The sequence below is a fragment of the Pleurodeles waltl genome, chromosome 1_1, assembly GCF_031143425.1.
Source record: "Pleurodeles waltl isolate 20211129_DDA chromosome 1_1, aPleWal1.hap1.20221129, whole genome shotgun sequence".
NCBI classification, from domain to species: domain Eukaryota; kingdom Metazoa; phylum Chordata; class Amphibia; order Caudata; family Salamandridae; genus Pleurodeles; species Pleurodeles waltl.
In genome coordinates, this window is record NC_090436.1 from 810994509 (window position 1) to 811018696 (window position 24188).

General features: G+C 46.2%; 1 protein-coding gene across 5 annotated transcripts in view; it reads right to left on the minus strand.

Moving 5' to 3' along the window:
• SMARCA2 (SWI/SNF related BAF chromatin remodeling complex subunit ATPase 2) overlaps positions 1–24188 on the minus strand; it is a 1363970-nt gene that overhangs the window by 692531 nt on the left and 647251 nt on the right. For all 5 annotated transcript variants that reach the window (XM_069228509.1, XM_069228519.1, XM_069228497.1 and 2 more), the window contains one exon: positions 9560–9646. In XM_069228509.1, coding sequence (XP_069084610.1) covers positions 9560–9646 — 87 coding nt within the window. The remainder of the gene's footprint in view (positions 1–9559; positions 9647–24188) is intronic.

Sequence of the window (24188 nt, forward strand, 5' to 3'; positions counted from 1 at the left end):
GGAGTGGTCTGATCTTGGTGTGTTTCAGGCATCTGGAAAGGTGGTTGTGGTTAGTGAAGTGTTGATGATGGTGGAAAGTTGGTGGCTGATCTGGTCTCTTCCGAGGCTGAAGGGGTGTTGGGGGCAGGGGTTGGAGGGAGCTCCGGGGTGGATGGTGCTCATAAGGGAAGTTGTGTTTTCTTGGTTGAGTTGTTTCCAGGGGCTGAGAGGGGCTGAGTGGGTGATCAGTGGTGGTGGTTGATTGAAGGCTGGATGTGCTGAAGGGTTTAGGGCTGAAGTTCTTGTATATGGCTGCAATTTTGTTGTGGAAATGGTTGGCTTCTGTGATGAGGGGTATGCGTTTTATGTGCTTGCGTTGCAGGTGAATTGTCTGACAATGATGAGAGTTCCTTGGTTCGGTTGGTGCTGGTATTGATTAGGCGGTCAGGGCCTCCCTCTTTTCTGTTTTGATCTGTCAGTGGTAGTTGTAAAGGACTGATTTAAATTCAGCTCCGTCATTTTCATTCTTGCTGAAGCGCCATCTTCTCTCCAGCTGTTTGCATCTGCGTTTTGACCTTGTAAGTTCTGGGGTGTACCAGTTGGCTTGTGTGGCTAGTCTGTGCGTTTTGGCCAGTTTGGAGGGAGCGACTAGGTCAGCGAGGTTGGTGATCCAGTCGCTGAAGTTCTGCATTGCTTGGTCCAGGTTTGGGGGTAGCTGGGCTGAGTGTCGCAGAGGGCGTCGGTCCATTGCTGCTGCGTGACCTTGCCCCAGGCGCGGGAGGGTGCACTGTGGCAGTTGGGGATAGAGTGTGGATGTCGGGTGATGGTGAACTGAACGATGGAGTGAAGCGTCCAGGTGAGGTCAGTGGCGTGGGTGTATCTGATACTGTTGCTTGATGAAAAAATGGGGTCCAGCATGTGTCCTGCTATGTGCGTGGGATCGGTGACTAGCTGCTTGAGGCCGATGTTGTACAGTATTTTCAGAAGGTTGATGGAGTTGGTGTTGGTGAGGTCTTTAAGGTGGAAGTTGAGGTCTCCCGGGAAGATGTAGTGCTCGGATTCTAAGGTGAGGGGGGTGATGAAATCTGCGATGATATTGCTGATTCCAGCCAGCGGTCTGTAGGCCAAGGTGCCTTTGATGGTGGTCTTATTGTCTGTGCGGAGCTGGAAGTTCATGTGTTCCATGATTGGTGTGGTCCGATAGTCTGTTATGGTGCAGGAGATTGACTCCTTGTGTATGATGATGATGCCGCCTCTGGATTTGTTGGGGCGATCTCAGTGTTTCATCTTGTATCCAAAGGGTGTTGCAGTGGCGATGTCCAGAGCGGTCACTGGGGGTGATGAATGTTACCTCAGGGCTGAGGGAGGAGATGGTGTCCCAGATTTTGGTGGCGTTCCTGCAGAGGGATCTGGCATTGAGAAGAATGTAGCTGAGTTTGCTCGCTTTTGTCTGTGCTGATGTCGAGGAGAAGGGAACTGCAGGGGTGTCCGGAGCTGATGTGGCAGTGAGGCAGCAGTGATGACAGCTGAAAGGCCCTGCTGTGTTTCAGGGCGATGCCAAGCAACAGTTATTGCGTCTGGGACACAGGGCGCGAAGATCAGAGGCAGAGTACCTATCCATCAGTCATAACTTGGTTGCTTTTCAAGGGGGGCACATGTTATGTAACCTGAAGGATAGTAGCTCTGAAAAACCAAGATTGGCTACACTTCAGATACCACAAAAGTTAACAGACTAATTCAGCATTCTTTTTGCATGCCTGAAAATAGCACTTGTTTACAATCTATACACAATAAGGCTGGGGGGCCATTGACGTTTATACTGTCTCGGTCCACTGCCGTTCAATTACTTCCTTGGACCATAGGTAGTCATTGTAGGAGGCTGGCCTGGCTTGTAATGGGTACCACAGGTACTTACACCTTGTGCCAGGTCCAGTTATCCCTTATTAGTGTAGAAGAGGTGTTTCTAGCAGCTTAGGCTTATAGAAGGTAGCTATGGCAAAGCAGCTTAGGCTGAACTAGGAGACATGTAAAGCTCATACTATACCACTGGTGTCATATGCACAATATCATAAGAAAACACAATAGACAGATATACTAAAAATAAAGGTACTTTATTTTTATGACAATATGCCAAAAGTATCTCAGTGAGTACCCTCAGTATGAGGATGAGATATATACACAAGATATATGTACACAAACCAAACTTATGCAGGTAATAGCAAGAAAAGTAATGCAAGCAGTGTAAAATTACAGGAGATTGCATTAGGAGCACATAGGTATAAGGGCAACACAAACCATATACTCCAAAAGTGGAATGCGAACCACAAATGGACCCCAAACCTATGTGAGCTTGTAGAGGGTTGCTGGGACTGTAAGAAAACAGTCAGGGTTAGAAAAATAGCCCACCCCAAGACCCTGAAAGGCAGGTGTAAAGTGCACCTACTTCCCCCAGAGAGCCCAGAAGTCGTGATAGGGGGTTTCTGCAGGAAGAACAAACACCGGCAAGGCAACAACAGTGGATTTCCGGACCTGAGTACCTGTAAGACAAGGGGACCAAGTCCAATAGTCGCGACAGTGTCGAGAGTGGGCAGGAGCCCAGGAAATGCCAGCTGAGGGTGCAAGGAAGCTGCCACCTGTTGGAAGAAGCTTGGAGTTCTGCAAGAAAGAAGAGGACTAGGAACTTCCCCTTTGGAGGCTGGATGTCCCACATCGCGATGAAGCTTGCAGAGGTGTTCCCACGCAGAAAGACCGCAAACAAGCCTTGCTAGCTGCAAGGGTCGCGGTAGAGGTTTTTGGGTGCTGCTGTATCCCAGGAGGGACCAGGATGTCGCAACTTGGAGGAGGAGACAGAGGGGGCGCCCAGCAACGTAGGGAGCCCACACAGAAGGAGGCAGCACCCACAGAAGTACCTGAACATGCACTTGGAAGAAGAGTGAACTGGAGTCCACCCGAAGTCACAAAAGGGAGTCCCACGACGCCGGAGGACAACTCAGAAGGTTGTGCACTGCAGGTTAGAGTGTCGGGGACCCAAGCTTGGCTGTGCACGAAGGAAATCCTGGAAGAGTGCACAGGAGCCGGAGCAGCTGCAAATCACGCGGTACCCAGCAATGCAGTCTAGAGTGGGGAGGCAAGGACTTACCTCCACCAAACTTGGACTGAAGAGTCAGTGGACTGTGGGAGTCCCTTGGACAGAGTTGCTGAGTTCCAGGGACCACGCTTGTCGTGCTGAGAGGGGACCCAGAGTACCAGTGATGCAGTCTTTTGGTGCCTGCGGTTGCAGGGGGAAGATTCTGTCGACCCACTGGAGATTTCTTCAGAGCTTCTGGTGCAGAGAGGAGGCAGGCTTACCCCAGAGCATGCACCACCTGGAAACAGTTGAGAAAGCCGGCAGGATGAAGCGATACAAGGTTGCTAGTAGTCGTCTTGCTACTTTGTTGCAGTTTTGCAGGCGTCCTGAGCAGTCAGCGGTCGATCCTTTGGCAGAAGGTGAAGAGGGAGATGCAGAGGAACTCTGATGAGCTCTTGCGTTCGTTATCTGAAGAATTCCCCAAAGCAGAGACCCTAAATAGCCAGAAAAGGAGGTTTGGCTACCTAGGAAGGAGGATTGGCTACCAAGAGAGGTAAGAGCCTATCAGAAGGAGCCTCTGACGTCACCTGCTGGCACTGTCCACTCAGAGCTGTCCAGTGTGCCACAAACACCTCTGTTTCCAAGATGGCAGAGGTCTGGGACATACTGGTAGAGCTCTGGGCACCCTCCCCTGGGAGGTGCAGGTCAGGGGAGTGGTCACTCCCCTTTCCTTTGTCCAGTTTCACGCCAGAGCAGGGCTGGGGGATCCCTGAACCTGTGTAGACTGGCTTATGCAGAGATGGGCACCATCTGTGCCCATCAAAGCATTTCCAGAGGCTGGGGGAGGCTAATCCTCCCCAGCCTTCACACCTATTTCCAAAGGGAGAGGGTGTTACACCCTCTCTCAGAGGAAGTCGTTTGTTCTGCCTTCCTGGGCCAGGGCTGCCTGGACCCCAGGAGGGCAGAAACCTGTCTGAGGGGTTGGCAGCAGCAGCAGCTGCAGTGGAGACCCCGGAAAGGCAGTTCTGCAGTACCCGGGTTCTGTGCTAGAGACCCGGGGGATCATGGAATTGTCCCTCCAAGGCCAGAATGGCATTGGGGTGACAATTCCATGATCTTAGACATGTTACATGGCCATGTTCGGAGTTACCATTGTGACGCTGTACATAGGTAGTGACCTATGTACAGTGCACAAGTGTAATGGTGTCCCCGCACTCACAAAGTCTGGGGGATTTTCACTGAACGATGTGGGGGCACTTTGGCTAGTGCCAGGGTGCCCACACATTAAGTAACTTTGCACCCAACCTTCACCAGTTGAAGGTTAGACATACAGGTGACTTATAAGTTACTTAAGTGCAGTGGTAAATGGCTGTGAAATAACGTGGACGTTATTTCACGCAGGCTGCACTGGCAGGCCTGTGTAAGAATTGTCAGAGCTCCCTATGGGTGGCAAAAGAAATGCTGCAGCCCATAGGGATCTCCTGGAACCCCAATACCCTGGGTACCTCAGTACCATATACTAGGGAATTATATTGGTGTACCAGTATGCCAATGCGAATTGGTAAATTGTGTCACTAGCCTGTTAGTGACAAATTTGGAAAGCAGAGAGAGCATAACCACTGAGGTTCTGGTTAGCAGAGCCTCAGTGGGACAGTTAGGCATCACACAGGGAACACATACAGGGCACATACTTATGAGCACTGGGGCCCTGCCTGGCAGGGTCCCAGTGACACAGACTAAAACAACATATATACAGTGAAATATGAGGGTAACATGCCAGGCAAGAAGGTACTTTCCTGCAGGCATTACTACCCGGTGTCACTGCTAAACTTAGTATGTGGTACTAATAGCACTGGTTAATGCTTGGTGTCACTGAGGCACATTACTGTGTAAGGGTGCAGGAACATAGCTCTATAGCCTATCACCTTAGGTACAGGCCACCAATAGATCAACTAGGCAGACAGCTGCACCAGGTTCAACTTACCTACAATACCACAGGGAGAAAATAGCCACCCAATGGGACATCAACTCTCTATTCAGACACCAACACCAGATTGTACCACTGAACTACTAACCACAAGAAGGAACGTAACTCTAGCCTTTCCGAAGGTCCTTCTGGTCTCACTCGGATATAATCTGATCACCATAAGATAACATACACCAATCCAGTGCCTGAGCCCTCATCTTCAACAGGCACCCATAAAATGTAGAAAAGATGCTATAGAACCTTAATGGCAACTTTGAGGCATAAATATAGGGAAAATTCAGTCACCTACTAACCACTTAATACTAACCGAACAGGTCTGCAAAGACTGGTGAGATCTGCCACATATTGCTGGTCACTCTAATGTAGCCCATCCTGCAAGTCCCAAACAGTAACAAACCACACACTTGGCCCCAGGACGTCTCTCATTGGCAAAATCCTACAACTACAAAAGGATGCTTATAAGAGTGCATCTTGGCAAATCTCAACTGATGTCTCATAATGTCATTCACATAAAATAGAACTGTGAAGCAATCTAGGCAGAGCTCTGATTCCCACTCACCACTTTTCTCTCCTTTTACCTCTCAGATACTCATAAGATCATAGAATCAACACCCTACTGACAGAAACAGCATAAAACGCGGAATTACCAACCTAAAAATGGGACCTGCATAACTAATCACTGCTGCTAGCAATCACAACCTACAAAAAACACCTCGCCATTCATCACACTGCCAGGCACCGTGTCACAAAAACTTTAACTAGATGGTCATCATGCACAATAACGAAACAGTTCCCTCATAGGCTCAAAGCAAAGACAGCACACTTCTAAGCACACACCTACATTGTGTAGCATATTATCCATGTGGACATGCACTGCAGCACCCTATGTAGGGGTAGCAACTGCTGTACAAAAGCTTTAATAAAGTATCTCCTATGCAAATCACGTTGTCTATTTCTACAGTTCTACATACTCAGATTGCACACTATCTTAAAAGTCCTACTCTCACTATACTCCTAAAACTATGCATGAAAAAATGCAATGGATTCAAACTATTCTACTATATTTTTTCTTCTCATTTCATTTTAATAACCTTCTCCTTACCTTTCATCCTCTGCATGCCCATCTCTGAGTATAGCCTGAATTTGCATACCTGACTGTCATAGTCTCTATTGTATTTCTGCAAACTACCTAAACCCCATTTCATATATCACAACTTCTGCTTTATTTTTTTATTGGTATTTCAAGTGAATCAACCACAAAAGAACGTACATACCTTAAATACAGGGCAATAGGAATTACAGACATCAACCCAGAGATCACATTCATTGGGTCCTGCGGGTGGGTGAGGCTTGTGCTCACCAGCAAAGGACAGTTTCAGAACTTCTGCTTCTATGAAACTATATCCATGCGACCTAGCAATACTTACTCTCCTTTAGCCTATCTATTCATCACACAAAACATCTGCATGAACTCACATATATCTCCCATCTACTATTCACATCCAACTTGAATTCATTTAACTACCTCAAAAAACTGAAATAAATGCGTGGGATAGTTTCCTGAGTGCACAGGCCTAATACCAATAACCAACAAAAAACAACAAACCACTAGATTAACCACTAACTTTGGGTACCAGAATAGTGTGCTACTGTTAGAAATTGGGTCTCTAGTTGGCAGAGGTATGCACCCTGTCCAAGTAGGGACCACAATCCTTGTCAGGATAAGTCAGATACACAACCTAAATTATCCTGTGCTCGCCCACTTGTAGCTTGGCACAAAGCAGACAGGCTTAACTTAGAAAGCAATGTGAAAGGTATTGGTTCAACACACACGCAGAAACCTCAGTAAAAACACCACAAAAAGACTCCACACAGGTGTAAAATAAAACAAATAAAGAAAATAAAATAGAGCTGGTTTGTCTATGTAATTCGAGACCAGAATGAAAAGAATCCTATCAATAAATCAGGAGATATGAACCTTTTAGCAATCAACGCAGAAGCAGTGCTTTAAGAATTTACAGGACACACCATACAGGTTTTATGGTAATGATACCACAATAGATTCCGTGAACATCAATTGTGTCGCAGCAATTCAAGTTACCAAGAAGAAAACATCTTGGTGGATATCCCTATTGCTCAGGGGTAAGATGATGTGCCCCAATGATTAATTATGTAAAGGTCGAACAGAAATGTGGGTGGGTTTCAGTGTTGGGGCAGTGCTGCAACAGAGGCAATGCAGATGCGCTCCTACACATTGTTTTCCAGCAGCGACTTAACTCGCTCGGGCAGAGTCGGGGCGCTGTGCAGCTTCATGTCTGCAGCGGAAGAGGGGACTTGAGTCTGGGATGTCAGCAACTTCGCACACAGAACACTGCACTACCGAGCGGAGTCGCGGTGAGAGCATGGCTCCCACTGAGGTAGGTATGCAGCACAGCAGTGTCAGTCCAGTCAGGTAGTCCCCCACCCTTTAGAGAATAGATCCAGTAGGTGTGCGCTTGACATGTCGGTCAAAGTCAAATCAGTGAGATGTTGCCCCCGCAACACCAGTGGTGTCTCATTTCAGTGCTGCACACTTGGCCCCAGGATGGCTCACACTGGCAGGGATCACAGGGAGAAACCCTACGCTTGGTCTCTCAGCAGGGTGAAGTTCAAGTGGTGATCTCACAGGGTGACAATGTCTTTGATGTGCCTGAGATCTAAGGGAAGAACAGAGGGCAAGCCATCAAGTCATTCCGGAGGCTGTTGCTAGTTCTTGGGGTACAGGGCAATGATTAGCAGAAAGCAGAGCAGCACAACAGGGCAGAGCAGCAGTTCCAGGGAACAGTCAAATCTGGCAGTATGGCAATCCTGGCACACAGCATTCCTTCCTCTAGCAGGGTTTTCTTAAGTCCAGCAGTGTAATGATTTGAGTAGGTCAGAGACCCAGTACTTATACTGGAGTGTACCTCTGATATGAGGTAAAACTATAAATGATTTCTGTGAAGTGCACAGGTCCCTCTTTCAGCTCAGCCTAGGATCTAGACTATCGGTGGGGGGTAATTAGACCCTTTGTGTGGACTCTGGTCACTACCCTTTGACTACCCTCCTCCCTAGGAAGACCCGTCAGTATGCAGATGAATGCAATACAGTTCAGTATCCTGTGTTGTAGGTATCTGGCAGGAAAGCACAAGTGTGGCTGTCACCTAGCCCAGGGCAGACATGTATTGAAGATAGGCTGTAAACTTACAGGGCAGTGAGGGCAGGGAACTGCCCACTTTCTAAAAGTGTCATTCCTAGAATAGCAATAATAAATTTGACTTCATCAATCAAAAGGATTTATCATGACCATTCCAATGACACTAAACACGAAGTAGCTACTCCTCGCAGATCAGGAATTGCAGCTTTAAACTATTTTAATGAACTCCTAATGCAGGCCTATGAAAGGAGCCGGCCTCACAGTAATGGAAAAACAACACTGGGAGTTTTTCATTACCAGGACATGTAAAACTAAAAAGTACATGCCCTATTTATATTGCACCATGTCCAATGGGCTACTTGGGGCCAACATTAGAGGTAACGTATATGCAAAAAAAGGTGAATTTATGGCTTGGCAAGAGGTTTTGAATGCCAAGTGGAGGTTGCAGTGAGACTGCACACATAGGCGCTGCGGTGGCAGGCCTGAAACAGGTTTACAGGGCTACTTAAGGGGGTAGCACAATTATTGCTGCAGGTCCAATAGTAGCATTTAGTTTACAGGCCCTGGATATGTGGCATACCATTTTACAAGGACCTCACATGTAAATTACATATGCCAGTTGCGGATACACCAATGTAACCATGTTTAGGGGAGAAGCACATGTACTTTAGCACTGGTTAGCAGTGGTAGAGCGATCAGAGTCCTAAAGCCAACAAACAGATACAGCAGCAAAACAGGAAGTAAAAGGCAAAAGGTCTGGGATAAGACCACCCCCTAAGGATGCAAGGTCTAACAGTTACCCACCATACAATGCTTTAACACTTCTTCATGGGTAGTGAGCACTAAATAGCTGCACTTATAACACAACAGACACTTTGTAAAACTGTGCATGGATAGTGAATGTCTAGCCACATGCACCACACAAAGTAAAATCTATTGGCTTTGCCAATGGATTTGAATATGAGTTTAGTTGCCAGACACCAAAATTGTGTTTGGTTAGTAAAATAACATTGCACATAAGGGATGAACCAATTAAAGTTGTTTTCCATTGCATTTTGTCATGGGAGGACTTATTTACATTGTACGGTTATGGCAAATTTAGATTTAATTAAATCTTGTTATAAAATCACTATGATGTCTGTGATTTGGTTATCACCTGGAATGTCCTCATCATTTGTACAAACTCATTTTGAATAAGTATTTCCAGTGTTTCATGATGAACTGTATTTTCTCAGTGAAAACTGTTTCTTGTGTAATTTTCTGATGTGCACTGTATTGAAAGGAGCACATGTGTAATACACTGACTTAGCCTGTCACGGTGCAGGGAACTAAGTATAGTGACCACACTTACCTCAATATGCTGAAAAATGTACGGGTGATTGCATATTTTTCTCAGTTGCATGATCGTGTTCATAAGAGTCTTCGCTCCACCTTTGCCCTGAAAAACAATTATAGATGCAAGCTTATTCAGGCATATCTAGTACTGAACACAACACAATTACTTATTTTAATCTAAGGGTCTACAGCCTTTTCCAGTAACAAGAGCTACTTATGTTCAATATAAATTATCCCCAGCAACCAATATTATTAGCCGTGTAATAGCAGTCACGTCAGACTAGATAAGATTAGTGGCCATACTATGTAAGTGTATTGGTAGTGAACACCTTACAGCATCAGGCCGGGTTGCTAGCAACAACTTAAAGTCTCTGTCAATTTGGAATCTCTTAACATAGGTAATACATAACAGGTATAGCTGCAATGCTCGTGGCATCAAAGTAATAATAACAAAAATAAGTCTCCCAAACACCACATGATTTATCAGTCTGCGTTAAAAGTCATTTGCAAACTCAGCTATTTGTATCCAAACATCTTATGAGTTCTGAAAATACACACATATTCAATTTCAGTATAAGTGAATTAACTGAGCCAAGAAAAAGTTATTAATGTAGTAGGCTAGGATGCACACAAAAGTGCTACTTAAAGGTAGCTTGAAAAGATACCAGTAGCTCAAGAGCTACTCTTGAGAAACCTGCTTTAATCAAAAGACCACAGGGTGCCCTTGAGGGCCTGATTGTTCTTTAGTGGAAAAAGCTACAAAGGTGCAACATTTTCCAACACAGAGTAGGGAAAAAGCAAAGTATCATCAGCCACAGGCAGGGAGACTATCAGCAGGGTACATCTTCATTCTATTATCCAAAGAAACCTTTACTTCCTTCTCACTCTGTTGGTTGTAAAGCAAAGTCCCACCTTTTTATTGTGCTGTGTAATCCCTCAAAATGCACAAATATTGGTTCAATGTTATTTTACATCTTACTCAAATTAATAAACAGCTATTAGTTTCCGTTTAATTCCAAACTACATCTTGAGTATTTTCTCAGCTATCTGATAATGAGGCTTTCTTTTTATGCAAGAGATAAATTTAAGTTCTGGGGTTGTCATCAGTACTTCCCATTAAGTTTGATTAGGTTGTCCACGAGGTTCTGGACCAGCCTCCCCTTGGTGGACAGCAGAAAAGCTTTCAGCGGCAAGTGAATGGCCTGCAACTCCAGCAGCTTGATTTGAAGGGAGGCCTTCCCATAAGACCAGAGTTCTGTGATGTCCACCTCTCCGAAATGACCTTCCCAGTCCCGGAGTGTAGGAAACTGGCCTAGTGTGTGGTGAGCACCTATGGTGTTATCACCTTATACCAGGTCCAGCTATCCCCTATTAGTGAGGTGTAGACAGTGTCTAGGAAGCCAAGGGCTCTCTAGAGATAGCTGTGGATGAGCAGCCAAGACTTATCTTGGAGACATGCAAAGTTTGTTCAATACCATTCCAGTCACACGGCACTTACACACAGTGTTACAAAACATAAAGGTACTTTATTATAGTAACACCAATACTAAAATACAGTATACACAATACTCCACTAGGAGTTAAGTAAACACACTAATATGTACACATTGGAAGTCCGTGATTAGCATAGAAAGCAATAGCAAATAGTAAATACAATAGAAAATAGTGAATGCCCTAGGGGAGACCAAACCATATACTAATTAAATGGAATGTGAAAGGTAGTCTCCCAACCAAGGAAGTGGAATCAGTGGAGCTAGGAACCCCAAAAGGTAAGTACCAGCGTGTCCCCCCAGTGACCAGGAAAGAAGAGGTAAGTACCTGGTTTTCCCCAAACCCACAGGAGAACTCTGAAAAAGGACTGTGCAAGACCCAGACAAGACTGGAAGAAACCAAAGGTGGATCCTGACAGAAAAGGACCTGCGAAAGAAGGGGACCAAGTCCAGTTCAAGTTGGAGTGTCCGGCTGTGGCAGGAGCCACTACCCACCCTTCTGTAGCTGCAGGCCCAGGTCAACAGTGAAAGAAGAAAGTCAGCAGTGCAGCACAGGAGCAGAAGAGGAGTTCCAGAAGTGATGCAAGTAATGTTCCAAGTCGGCGGTTGTGATGCAGTCAAGCCAGTGGTGCTGGAAAACCACACCAACAAGCCTTGGCAAATGCAAGAGTTGGAGAGGAAGGTTTTGCAAGGCTGAAGAGGAGCAGGAAGGCCCAGGGTACTCGACCAAAGGAAGGATGTCCGAGGTAACCCTCAGTAGCTGGGAACGTCACAAGAATAGGAGGTAGCCCCCACAGGCAACATGCACAGAAGTCACAGTGTGGCCCACTTGGCACACCTGGAGAGAAAACCCATTTTACTGGAGCAGCAGGCAGGAGACTGCGCTTTGCAGGGAAAAGTGCTGGAGGCTGGGGCCACACGGAGCCTGAAGATCCATTGGAGGAGGAACAAACAAGCCTTAGTAGCGGCAAGAGTCGTGGTGCACAGAGGTACTATCCTGCAAGGAGAGGCAGGATCCACAAAGTTCCGGAGGAGAGAAGATCCACGCAGCCAGTCGTCGTTGCAGTTGGTGCCTGCGGATTCAGGGAAGTGACACCTTCACTCCAAGGGAGATTCCTTTTTGCTTCTTTTGCAGAATAAAGACTCATCGTCCTCAGAGGACGCACAGCCAGGGAACTGTTGCAGTTTCTGGAAGCAGCCAGAGAAACAATGTTGCAGAGCAGTCTCGTCCCTGGAGTTGCTGATTGTCGGTTCGTGGAGGGTACAGTTGCAGTCCTGGTGACCAGAAGATGAAGTAAACAATGCAGAGGAGTCCTGCTGGGATTTTGCACGTCTAATCTGAGGACCCACACAGGAGGGAGACCCTAAATAGCCCAGGAAGGCAGATTGGTCATCTAGCAGGGTGACCACCTATAAGGAGAGGGCTGTGACTTCACCTGCTTGACCTGGCCACTCAGATGCTCCCAGGGGCCTCTCCCCACCTTGGATTCAGAAGGCAGAATCAAGTGGCCACCTGGAGCAGCTCTTGGCATGACCCCTGGGGTGGTGATGGACAGGGGAGTGGTCACTCCCCTTTCCACTGTCCAGTTTTGTGCCAAAGCAGGGACCGGGAGTCCTGGACTAGAGCAGACCGGTTTATGCAAGGAGGGCACCAATTGTGCCATTCAAAGAATAGCGGTGGCATGGGGAGGTTATCCCTCCCAAGCCATGTAACACCTATTTCCAAAGAAAGAGGGTGTTGCCAAATCCTTTGTTCTGCCTTCCTCTGCTTGAGCTGGTCAAGCAGCAGGAGGGCAGAAACCTGACTGAGGGGTGGCAGCAGTGCGGGCTGCAGGGAAAACCTCACAAGACTGGTAGGAGCAATGCTGGGGGTCCTCTAAAGAGCCCCCAGAGTGCTTGGAATCATACAACCAGTACTGGCAACAGTATTGGGGTATGATTCAGACATAATTTGATACCGAACAAGCCCAGGTTCAGAGCTACCATTAAGTAGTTGGACACAGGTCACAGGCTGTGTCCAGTACACAGGTAAAATGGCTTCGCCGCACATACGAAGTTCAGAAAAATGGAGCTGGAGTTCATAGTGGCACATCTGCTCATGCAGGGGTGCCCTCACACACAGGTACCTGCACCCTGCCCTCTGGGCTAGAAAGGCCTGCCATAGGGGTGACTTACATTGACCTGGTGCAGTTACCTGTAGTGAAAGAGTGCATGCACTTTTTTACGCAGGCTGCAATGGCAGGCCTGCAGATACATTTTGCATGGGTTCTCATGGGTGGTACAATACATGCTGCAGCCCATGGGGAACCCCTGGTGCCTCAATGCCCTGGGTACCTTAGTACCATATACTAGGGACTTATATGGGGGTATCAGTATGTCAATTGTGGGGAGTGCTAAGTCCTAGGCACCCAAATTTAGAGGGAGAGCGCACAGTCACTGGGGTACTAGTTAGCAGGATCCCAGTGAAAACAGTCAAAACACACTGACAGCAGGCAAAAAGTGGGGGTAACCATGCCAAAAAAGAAGGTATTTTCCTACAAGTAATACAAGTCTGACAACTGATTGGAAGAATAGTCTACTGCATGTCCAACTCTGGTTGAGCAGCCACCTCCACAGATCTTTTGCAATCTCCTCTGAAACCCGGAAAGACTCCAAAAGGTTTACTTGGTGCTTGGCTTACTGAGATTTCAGATCTCATTGCAAACTGTGCAGGTACTGAGACCCTCTATATGGCTCTCTTCTCCAAAGTACCTGAACTTGCGGCTGTGCAAAGACAAGGTAGTTTGCAGATGCTGTGATTTGCAGTTGCTGTGATTTCTTTAAAGCGCTTAAGGGAGGAGTCAGACTAATTGCCAAAGAGGCGAAATCTGTCAAAAGACATGTCCATGAGTGACACTTGAACTTCACATGAGAAACCAGTGAATCTCATCCACAAGTGACACCAGAGCACCCCACTAGTACCGACCACTCTGTCCTAGCAGTTTCTCATGTCCAGTCCTGGTTAGATGCTGTACTTGGTCGCAACCTTGCAATGTTAGATGGTGTGTGCTACATTGACTCGCACCTCTTCTGAGACTGCTGGTAAAAGTTTGGCCATGGAATCCCATAATGTATGGGAGTAGGATCGAAGCAAACAGCTGCCAGTGACGGACATAAGGGACAGGCTTGATAGAGGAAAATATTCTCTTTCCAAATACCTCCATTGTCTTCGACTCCTTATCCACTGGGGTCAGGTTGACTCTGATGATGGAGGTCTGTACTGTCAGGCTCACCCAGCACAGTCATCTGCACTATAATCATACAACATTAAATATGAATTGGTTGAATCTATGTATTTGACAGAAACTACACTTAGTTCTGTGTTCCCGGTTCTTAACTTATATTAAATGATGAGTATTTAAATCTGGAATTAGATTGTGGAATCTTTGAAATCACTTAGAGGTCTCTTACTCTGAAAAAGTCCCATCCATTTAACAATTGCTTGTGTAATGGGGGGGTGATGGGGGATGTTCACCAGCACCGTATAGGGAAGAATTCAGCTGCAAGTATCTAGCCACTGGCCTCTTGCAAGCCCATATAGAAATTATCATCCTATTGTTAGGAAAAATCCTCCCCACCATCATCAGAATCCTCATCACCATAAAGCAGGTTGGTTCTAATCAGAGATCAACCCAAAGTGTTGTTGGGGTACAGAAGGGTGATCTTTAGGCAAAGTTAGTGTCTTGTGTGCAATCAAACTTTCATGCAGCTTTGATCAAGGTTGGACACACAGGGCTTTGAGTTAGACAGCACTATGGGCTTAACATCCTCCCCTAGCAAAGGCACCAGTGTTGGTGGGCCCTGACTTGAAGTGAACCATGGAGTGGGTGTGGTATTGGCTCCACAGTCCAAGTTGAGCCCAATGTGGGTTTAGAAATCACAGAGTGTGCTGGTGAGGGTGGACTCAGCAGTAACCCAACTTGAGGCTTCTGCGGATCCTTAGGGCGCACCAAAAATAACTGGTAGGGTGGCAAAGATCCGAACCATGGGCCTTACACACCTCAATTTGTTGTGGTGTCGCCAAAAGACCTGGAAACTTTGGGTGCATCGAAATCAGTTGTGCAATCCGTAGGGGGATCAGGAGAGAAACTACAGGGCACCTTGACGTCCTCGCATCTTCTCACTAGGAAAGTGGTGATGCTGGGACAAGGCCAACTTGCACTTTTTGTGTTTTTTCCCCACCTCTACTTACCATAGAATTTGAAGTGTGACAAAGCTATGTTGTGGGACCTGCCACGAATGGGAATAGATTTGTGTCTGCTAGGAAATGGGTGTTTTATATGGTGTAGTTGTGCAACCTCAACATGTAATACACTTACCAACCCCTGTTGGTCCAGTAGATTAAGTCGGGAAAACACTCACCTCAACCCTGGGTAGCTGTGGCACTGAGCAACAACGCTTACACAGAGGAACAACTGTTAAGTATTGAACAGCACCAAAACAACTGAAGAAGAAATCGATAACACTCAAGAAATACAACACCAATTAAAAAAAAATAGGTTATATTTTTTTTAAACAAACTTTGTTTTTTTAATTGGTACAAGGTACATGCTCGTAAGAAGGTCCTGCGCATCCTTTTAGGAGGACAATTATTAATCACATTAACCCCTTCTGTGCCACAGACGTAACGGTTATGTCTCGCAGCACAGTGCTCCTGTGCCGAGGACGTAACCATTACGTTCTCGGCATGGAGCCCGGAGGGAGCACTAGCGCTCCCTCCGTGGGGTTACCCCCCACCCCCACCAAGGCGGGGATGGAAGGGGAAAACCTTCCCCATCCACCCCCACCCCCGTTACCGGTCGCTCTGGAAGCCATTTGCTTCCAGTGCGATCCACGGAGAAACAGGTGAGTTTCTCCTCCGGCAGGAGGGGGGTTTGGGCAAAAGAGGCACTGGGGCAAAGGAAACACTTTTGCTTCCCCCCGGTGCCTCTTTGAGCATTCCTGCTGCCCGATCGCATTGCAGCAGGAATGCCCACTAGACGCCAGGGATTTTTTTTTTGTTAGTTATATTTGTAACATGTTGCATCGGGGAGCGGCCCCTTGGGCAAGGGTCGCTCCCTTTTGGGGGCATGTTTATTGTGGCCATTTCTGCCCCCCATGGGGGCAGATCGGCCTATTATTTTTAGGCTGATCTGCCCCCAAGGGGGGCAGAAACCACTTAGACACCAGGGATATTGTGTGTGTGTGTTAGTGGAGGGGGGCAACCCCTTGGGCAAGGGTTGCCCCCCTTTGGGGGCACGTGTACCTAGGCCATTTCTGCCCCCCTTGGGGACAGATTGGCCTATTATTTTGAGGCTCATCTGCCCCCAAGGGGGGCAGAAACCACTAGAACGCCAGGGATTTTTTTAAATATGTTTATTTATGTGGGGGCGTCCCCTTGGGCAAGGGGCACCCCCCCCCCCAAGGGGGGCATTGAACTGTTGGCCATTTCTGCCCCATTGGGGGCAGATGGGCCTATTTATTTTAGGCCCATCTGCCCCCAAGGGGGGCGGAAGCCACGTAGGCACCAGGGATAGTGTTTGTGTGTGGTTTGTTTTTTGCTTGGGGGTGGGCCCTTGGGGACACACTACTAAAGGTATTGTCTGCCCTCCTTGGGGCAGATAGGCCTATTTGTTTTGTAGGCCCATCTGCCCCTATGGCAGAATCCACTTAGGCACCATTCTCTAAATGCTTGATGGTGGGATGTTTGTCAACTGATGAAGTAATTGCATTTGTGATACTTTTTTTCCTCCTCTAGTTCAAAGCTTTTGCTTTCTTTGCTGTGGCTCCTTGCGGTTTTGGCGGTGGTTGACCTGCGGTTTGCATAGTTGCATGTTTTAGGTAAGTAAAAACTATTTACTCCAAAGGAGTATTGTTGCCATGCATGAATGACATGTTTGTTGGTGGTGTACTAAATGCAGGTTTGTGTGAAATTGTCCTTAGATTTGTGCACAATATTTCTGTTGTCTTATTTCTAATTTGCTTTTCTTTCTTTCTTTTTAGTGGGATATCATTGGTGATTGCTGTGTCTGTGCAGAGTAGTTGCTGGTGATTCAAGCTTTTTCAGGCAAGTGAGCGGTATAGTTTTTGAGTTTATAACTCTTACTAATAAAGCTACACTTTATTACTTATCTTACACAGTGCTGGTTGTTGGTGGTGCATTTGTCCAGTTAATTTTAGTAGGAAAGATCATGGCTAGCCGCAGGATGACCGCTTAGCAGGTGGTTGGTATGCTTTTTGAATCATTGTCTGATCATGATTATGAGACGGACTCTGCATCTGAGGCAGAGGGGGAAGTGAGGGATTCTGGCAGTGAAGTTTCTGCTGGAGAGGAATCTTCTGATGAGGAAGCCACACTCAGTGCAGATGAAGGGCCTGTTTCAGAGGAGGACACTGATGTGCCATTAGTGCAGCAACCTGGGGCTGAAAGGTTTCCCGTTAGAAGACCTGAACTCTGGGTTGCCCCAAACATGGAGCAGCCAGAGTTGCCTGCTTTTACTGGTCTCCCGGGGTGTAGAGTCAATACTGAGAACTTTTTACCTGTCAATTTCTTTGAGTTATTTGTGGATGATGTGTTTTTGGAAGAGATTGTTGAGCAGACTAATTTGTATGCAGAGCAGTATTTGAGGGACAACGCTGCTAGACTTAGGCCGCACTCTAGAGCTGCCCAGTGGATTCCCACAAATTTGGAGGAGATGAAAAGGTTTTTAGGTTTGACTCTTTTGATGGGGTTGATAAGGAAGCCGTCACTGGCTTCTTACTGGTCTACTTGTCCCTTGATGGCAACAGCTATATTTCCTGCAACAATGAGTCGTAATCGGTATTTGCTTCTTCTTAGGATGCTGCATTTTATTGACAATGCATTAGCCTTGCCACGAGATCACCCTGATTCTGACCGTCTTTTTAAGATTAGGCCTGTCCTTGATCATTTTGTAGATCGGTTTTCAGAGGTCTATGTTCCAGGCAAAGAAATAGCTGTGGACGAGTCTTTGGTCCTCTTCAAGGGTCGTTTGGTTTTTAGGCAGTACATTCCTAGCAAGAGGGCAAGATGTGGAATTAAATTGTATATGCTGTCTGAAAGTAGTACAGGATATGTGTATAATTTCCGTGTCTACACTGGTAGGGATTCCAGTATTGACCCCCCTGGTTGTCCTCCCAGTTTTGGAGTTACTGGGAAAATTGTGTGGGAACTTGGTAGACGACTGTTCAACAAAGGTCACCATTTGTATGTAGATAACTTTTACACTGGAGTGTAGTTGTTCAAGGAATTATTTAGAGTGGACACTGTTGCTTGTGGCACAATTCGTTGTAACCGGAAAGGCTATCCAAGGGAGCTTGTCTGTAAAAAAACTTGGGACAGTGCAGTGCCTTGCGGAATGATGAGCTGCTAGCTTTGAAGTTTTCAGACAGGAGGGATGTCTACATCCTAAGTACCATCCATGATTAGAGTACTTCCCCCATGACTGTTTGGGGCCAGGTTGCTGAAGTGCACAAACCTGTGTGCATTTTAGATTATAATAAGCACATGGGAGGTGTAGATAGAGTTGATCAGAGGTTGGAACCTTATACTGCTATTCGTAAGTCTTACGTTTGGTATAAGAAGTTAGCAATTCACCTCTTCCACTTAGCAACTTTTAATGCTTTTATTGTGTTTAAGGATAGGTCTCCTGAGTCAAAGATGACATTTGTGAAATTTCAGGAGTCAGTGATAGAGAGCCTTTTTGTGGTGGAACAGGCCAGAGTTCCTAGAGAAGCAGTGGTGGAGGATGTGGCTAGATTGAAAGATCGCCACTTTGCTGAGCACATTCCTCCCACACCCAAAAAAAACTTTCCAGCTAAGAAATGTAGAGTGTGTTTTCGAAGAGGTATCCGGAGGGAGACTCGAATGTACTGCCCAGATTGTCCTTCAAAGCCTGGGCTGTGTGTGGCTGGTTGTTTTAAGAATTACCACACCCAGAAGAATTACTGGGAACAACCATGAGTGTAAACTAATGTCTGTTTTGTATTTTCATGTGTTCAGTTTCATGGTTAGCATTTCTGTCATGTACTTAGTTAGAGCTTTTGTGTTTGTAGTTTTGTAATTATTTTTACTTAGTTAGGGGTCTCTTTGTTTAAAAAAAATAAAAAAAGTGATGCCATTGGGTGTGGAGTGGGGCTTGGCTGAGGGTGTACATAGTGTACATATTGACTTGCTGTTGGCTACTGCAACACACTGCCAGCCAAACACCAGTCCACACACTCCCATCAGCTGGTGTGATTGTTGTATCAGGCATGTGGACGTATGTAAGTGATGGTCCTTGAATGGCGCTGTATGTTGATGTGAGTGTTGCAATGTGCTGGGCCCGTGGCTGGCGGCGTCAATAGTCTTGTGCGTGTCATGTATGAAAGGTGTGTGAATGCTCTGTAAAGCGGTTGGTGCCTTGTCGCCGCTTTACAGCTCACGAGCTGTGAGTCATTGGTTCAGTTTTTTGCCTTTCAGTTATTAACAGTGCATTTCATTTTTGTGAAATCTCTTGTTAATAAAATTTGATCCACTGAACCATCACTCACCCTCGTGCCAAATCCAACCAGTATGTGTGGTAAAAATGACAAAACCTGCTCCGCTGTAATCAGGCGTCGCAGCACACCTGTGACACACTAGGTGCCTCGGGTGGGACCTCGATGATGAAGCATGCCACCAACTTGGTTGGTGGATGAGGGGTCTTTTTCACATAACCTAAGTGAGTTTCTTTTCACAATTTTAGTGTTTGGCATATCACAGACGTATGTGGACACATCAAAATGATATATTACAAAACTACCTGTGTTTGGGGGGAGGGGGCACCTATGTTTTTGGTCCTGGGTGCGGCCTTCATCTAGGGAAACCTACCAAACCCCGGCATTTTTTTAAAACTAGACACCCCAAGGAGTCCAGGGAGGTGTGGCTTGCATGGATCCCCCAACATTTTCTTACCCAGACTCCTCTGCAAACCTCAAAATTTGCTTAAAAAAAGCATATTTTCCGACTTTCGTTTGTACGATCACCGCTCCAGCACAAAATTCCTACTCCCCAGTGTTCCCCTCAGTCTCCCAAGTAAAATGGCACCTCACTTGTGTGGGTCCCCAAAGCAGAGTCAGCCTAAAGATGTACAAAAGAAGAATATGTCCTTATCAACTCGCTGTGCTATCCCCTCTATCTCTACAAGTTTTGGGCCATATTCTGGTGCAAACACCTGGCCCACCCACACAAGTGAGGTATCATTTTTACCAGGAGACTTGGGGGAACGCTGGGTGGAAGGAAATTTGTGGGTCCTCTCAGATTCCAGAACTTTCTGTCACCGAAATATGAGGAAAATGTGGTTTTTTTAGCCACATTTTGAGGTTTGCAAAGGATTCTGGGTAACAGAACCTGGTCAGAGCCCCACAAGTCACCCCATCTTGGATTCCCCTAGGTCTCTAGTTTTCAAAAATGCACAGGTTTGGTAGGTTTCCCTAGGTGCCGGCTGAGCTACAGGCAGGTACTTTGCAAAAAAAACACCTCTGTTTTCTGTGAAAAAATGGGATGTGTCCACGTTGTGCTTTGGGGCCTTTCCTGTCGCAGGCGCTAGGCCTACCCACACACAAGTGAGGTATCATTTTTATCGGGAGACTTGGGGGAACGCTGGGTGGAAGGAAATTTGTGGGTCCTCTCAGATTCCAGAACTTTCTGTCACCGAAATATGAGGATTTTTTTTTTTTTTTGCCACATTTTGAGGTTTGCAAAGGATTCTGGGTAACAGAACCTGGTCAGAGCCCCACAAGTCACCCCATCTTGGATTCCCCTAGGTCTCTAGTTTGAAAAAATTTACAGGTTTGGTAGGTTTCCCTAGGTGCCGGCTGAGCTAGAGGCTAAAATCTACAGGTAGGCACTTTGCAAAAAACACCTCAGTGAAAAAATGGGATGTGTCCACGTTGTGTTTTGGGGCATTCCCTGTCGCGGGCGCTAGGCCTACCCACACAATTGAGGTACCATTTTTTTTTGGGAGACTTGGGGGAACATAGAATAGCAAGTGTTATTGCCCCTTGTCTTTCTCTACATTTTTGCCCTCCAAATATAAGAGTGTGTGTAAAAAAGACGTCTATTTGAGAAATGCCCTGTAATTCACATGCTAGTATGGGCACCCCGGAATTCAGAGATGTGAAAATAACCACTGCTCCTCAACACCTTATCTTGTGCCCATTTTGGAAATACAAAGGTTTTCTTGATAGCAATTTTTACTCTTTATATTTCAGCAAATGAATTGCTGTATACCCGGTATAGAATGAAAACCCACTGCAGGGTGCAGCTCATTTATTGGCTCTGGGTACCTAGAGTTCTTGATGAACCTACAAGTCCTATATATCCCCGCAACCAGAAGAGTCCAGCAGACGTAACAGTATATTGCTTTAAAAAATCTGACATTGCAGGAAAAAGTTACAGAGTAAAACGTAGAGAAAAATTGCAGGTTTTTTTCACCTCAATTTCAATATATATTTTTGTTACAGTTGTTATTTTCTGTAGGAAACCCTTGTAGAATCTACACAAATTACCCCTTGCTGAATTCAGAATTTTGTCTACTTTTCCGAAATGTTTCGGTTTCTGGGGTCCAGCATTGGTTTCACGCCCAGGAGGCTGAAAGCACAAAAAATCGTAAAAATGGGGTATGTCCCAGTAAAATGACAAAATTGGGTTGAAAAATTGGGTTTTCTGATTCAAGTCTGCCTGTTCCTGAAAGCTGGAAAGCTGGTGATTTTAGCCCCGCAAACCCTTTGTTGATGCCATTTTCAGGAAAAAAAAAACACAAGCCTTCTTCTGCAGCCCCTTTTTCCCATTTAAAAAAAAAAACAACAACATTTTCACTGTATTTTGGCTAATTTCCTGGCCTCCTTCTGGGGAACCCACAAAGTCTGGGTACCTCTAGAATCCCTAGATTGTTGGAAAAAAAGGACACAAATTTGGCATGGGTAGCTTATGTGAACAAAAAAGTTATGAGGGTCTAAGCGTGAACTGCCCCAAATAGCCAAAAAAAGGCTCGGCACTGGAGGGGGAAAAGGCCCGGCAGTAAAGGGGTTAATAGCCAACAATTACAGTGTTATCGTTAACTATACTCCAAGTAGGTGGTCAGCTGTAGTCCATTCTTACAGTTGTCATGTGGCCCACCATCTATACAGCCAACAACCATTCTCTGCAACCAATTCACTCCCTCCCTCCCAGTGTGTGTTGTGATCCTAGAAGAGTATTTGCGCTGGTGATACTCTACAGGTGACCTGCTCAGTGGTAGATAGAAGTGCAGTGATGGCAGTGTGCTGAAACATGAAGTCATGCACAGTTATGCCATCCAAGGCTGTGGTCATCCCATGATAACTAATGCTACCATGAAGGGATGCATTAATCTCCTTCAGGGGAAATCAGATTAGCGAGGCCTTCTTCGGTCACTGGCCTCTAGAGAGCAGACAATGCCCGTCTCCTTCGGCCCGAGCGCCAAAGGAAGCTTGTGCTTATTTTGTCTATGTCTCAGAAATATGATCTAGGGATCCAAATTGGGAGCATTTTGGAGAAGTATAATAGTTGAGGGAGAGCAATTATCTTCAGTAAGGCTACCCTCTTCAATACAGAAAGAGACAGTTTCTTCCAAAAAAGCAACACTGGCCCAAAGGGTCCGCATACCGCTGCCCACATTCCCCTCAAGTAGGTCCACAGGGTTATAATAGATGTGGACCCCCAGATATGGAAGGCATTGGGATTCCCATCTGAGAGTCCACAGCACTTCTGTAAGGTCTCCGGAAGCTCTTGTAGGAAATAAGAATGATTTGTGCCAATTAACTCGGAGTCCAGATATGGATCCAAATCGCTCCAGAAGATTTTGAGCGTTACTCAAAGTGGTCTGGGTGTTATGCAGGAACAGCAAGTCATTTGCATATAGCACTCTATGGTGGTCTTGGGCCTCCACCTCAATACCCTGGTACACAGCTGCCATCCGGGTGTAACATGCCAGCAGCTCCATAGCCAGGGCAAATGCCTAGGGGGAGAGGGGACAACCCTGCCGGGTGCCCCTCTCCACCCCATAACTTTCCTAGATCGCCAGCCTGGTGCAAACTCAAGTTGATGGATCCGTGTTGAGAGGCTGGGTCCAGGCAATAAGTCCCTGGCCCAGCCCAAAACGTTTCAAGACGCCATAAAGAAATGGTCACTCCAAGTTATCAAAGGCTTTCTCGATGTCTACCGCAAAAATTACCATGCTTGTTGTATCATAGGTGTTAGCCTATGTATGTAGCCTATGTATTGTGCATAGCCAGTGGATGTTCTGAGCCGTATTACAGCCCAGAATAAATCCCACTTGGTCTCTGTGGATAAGTGTAGACAAATGTGATAAAGGGCAGGTAGCCAGGATCCTACTCAATACTTTATAGTCAGTGTTTACCATTGATAGTGGCTGATAGGCATGTTAATCAGTGGGCTCCTTCCCAGTTTTTAATAGAGGCACTATTAGGGCTTCCCAGGTTGATCGTGGCAGTAGCTTAGTTTCTTTAGCTACATTATACATGTCACCCAGTGTAGGACGCTGGCTCTCTATATTGTGTGCTAAAATGAAGTACACCATGCAGAGTGTCCAGTGGATTCCCAAAGATGTGCGGAGGTAGAAATAGATAGGTTTAGAGCTCTCTCTGTAGTAGTGTGGGCGAGCAGCCATGCTTATCAAGGTGTTGTGCATTTGTTGTACTCACAGAGGCAATTAATGAGACACAAACACACAGAATAAATCCGAAATCAATTTAGAAAAATAACAGTTGCTTTTATATATGCTTTGAACCACATAACTTTGTTATAATGTAAACAGTTTTCAAATTAAAAATGCTTTGCTGTTTCAAAGATCGACAGTGCAATTTTCAGTCTCTTCAAGGTTAACCTATTGAGAAAACAAAGATGCAGTTTCACGGGTAAGTACACGACTTATGGGCCCCAGACTTCTGGGCTTTAGGCTAGCACCGGGCTAGGTTCAGATTGGTTCTCAAGGTGCGTCCGCATCGGCACAGGGGCGTTTGGGTGCAGAGGTTAAATTGGCAGTCAGTGCCCAATGCTAGTCAATTGAGGCGGAGGGAGTTGACATGCTGCTGCCAGAGAAGTACCAGCACTGGCAG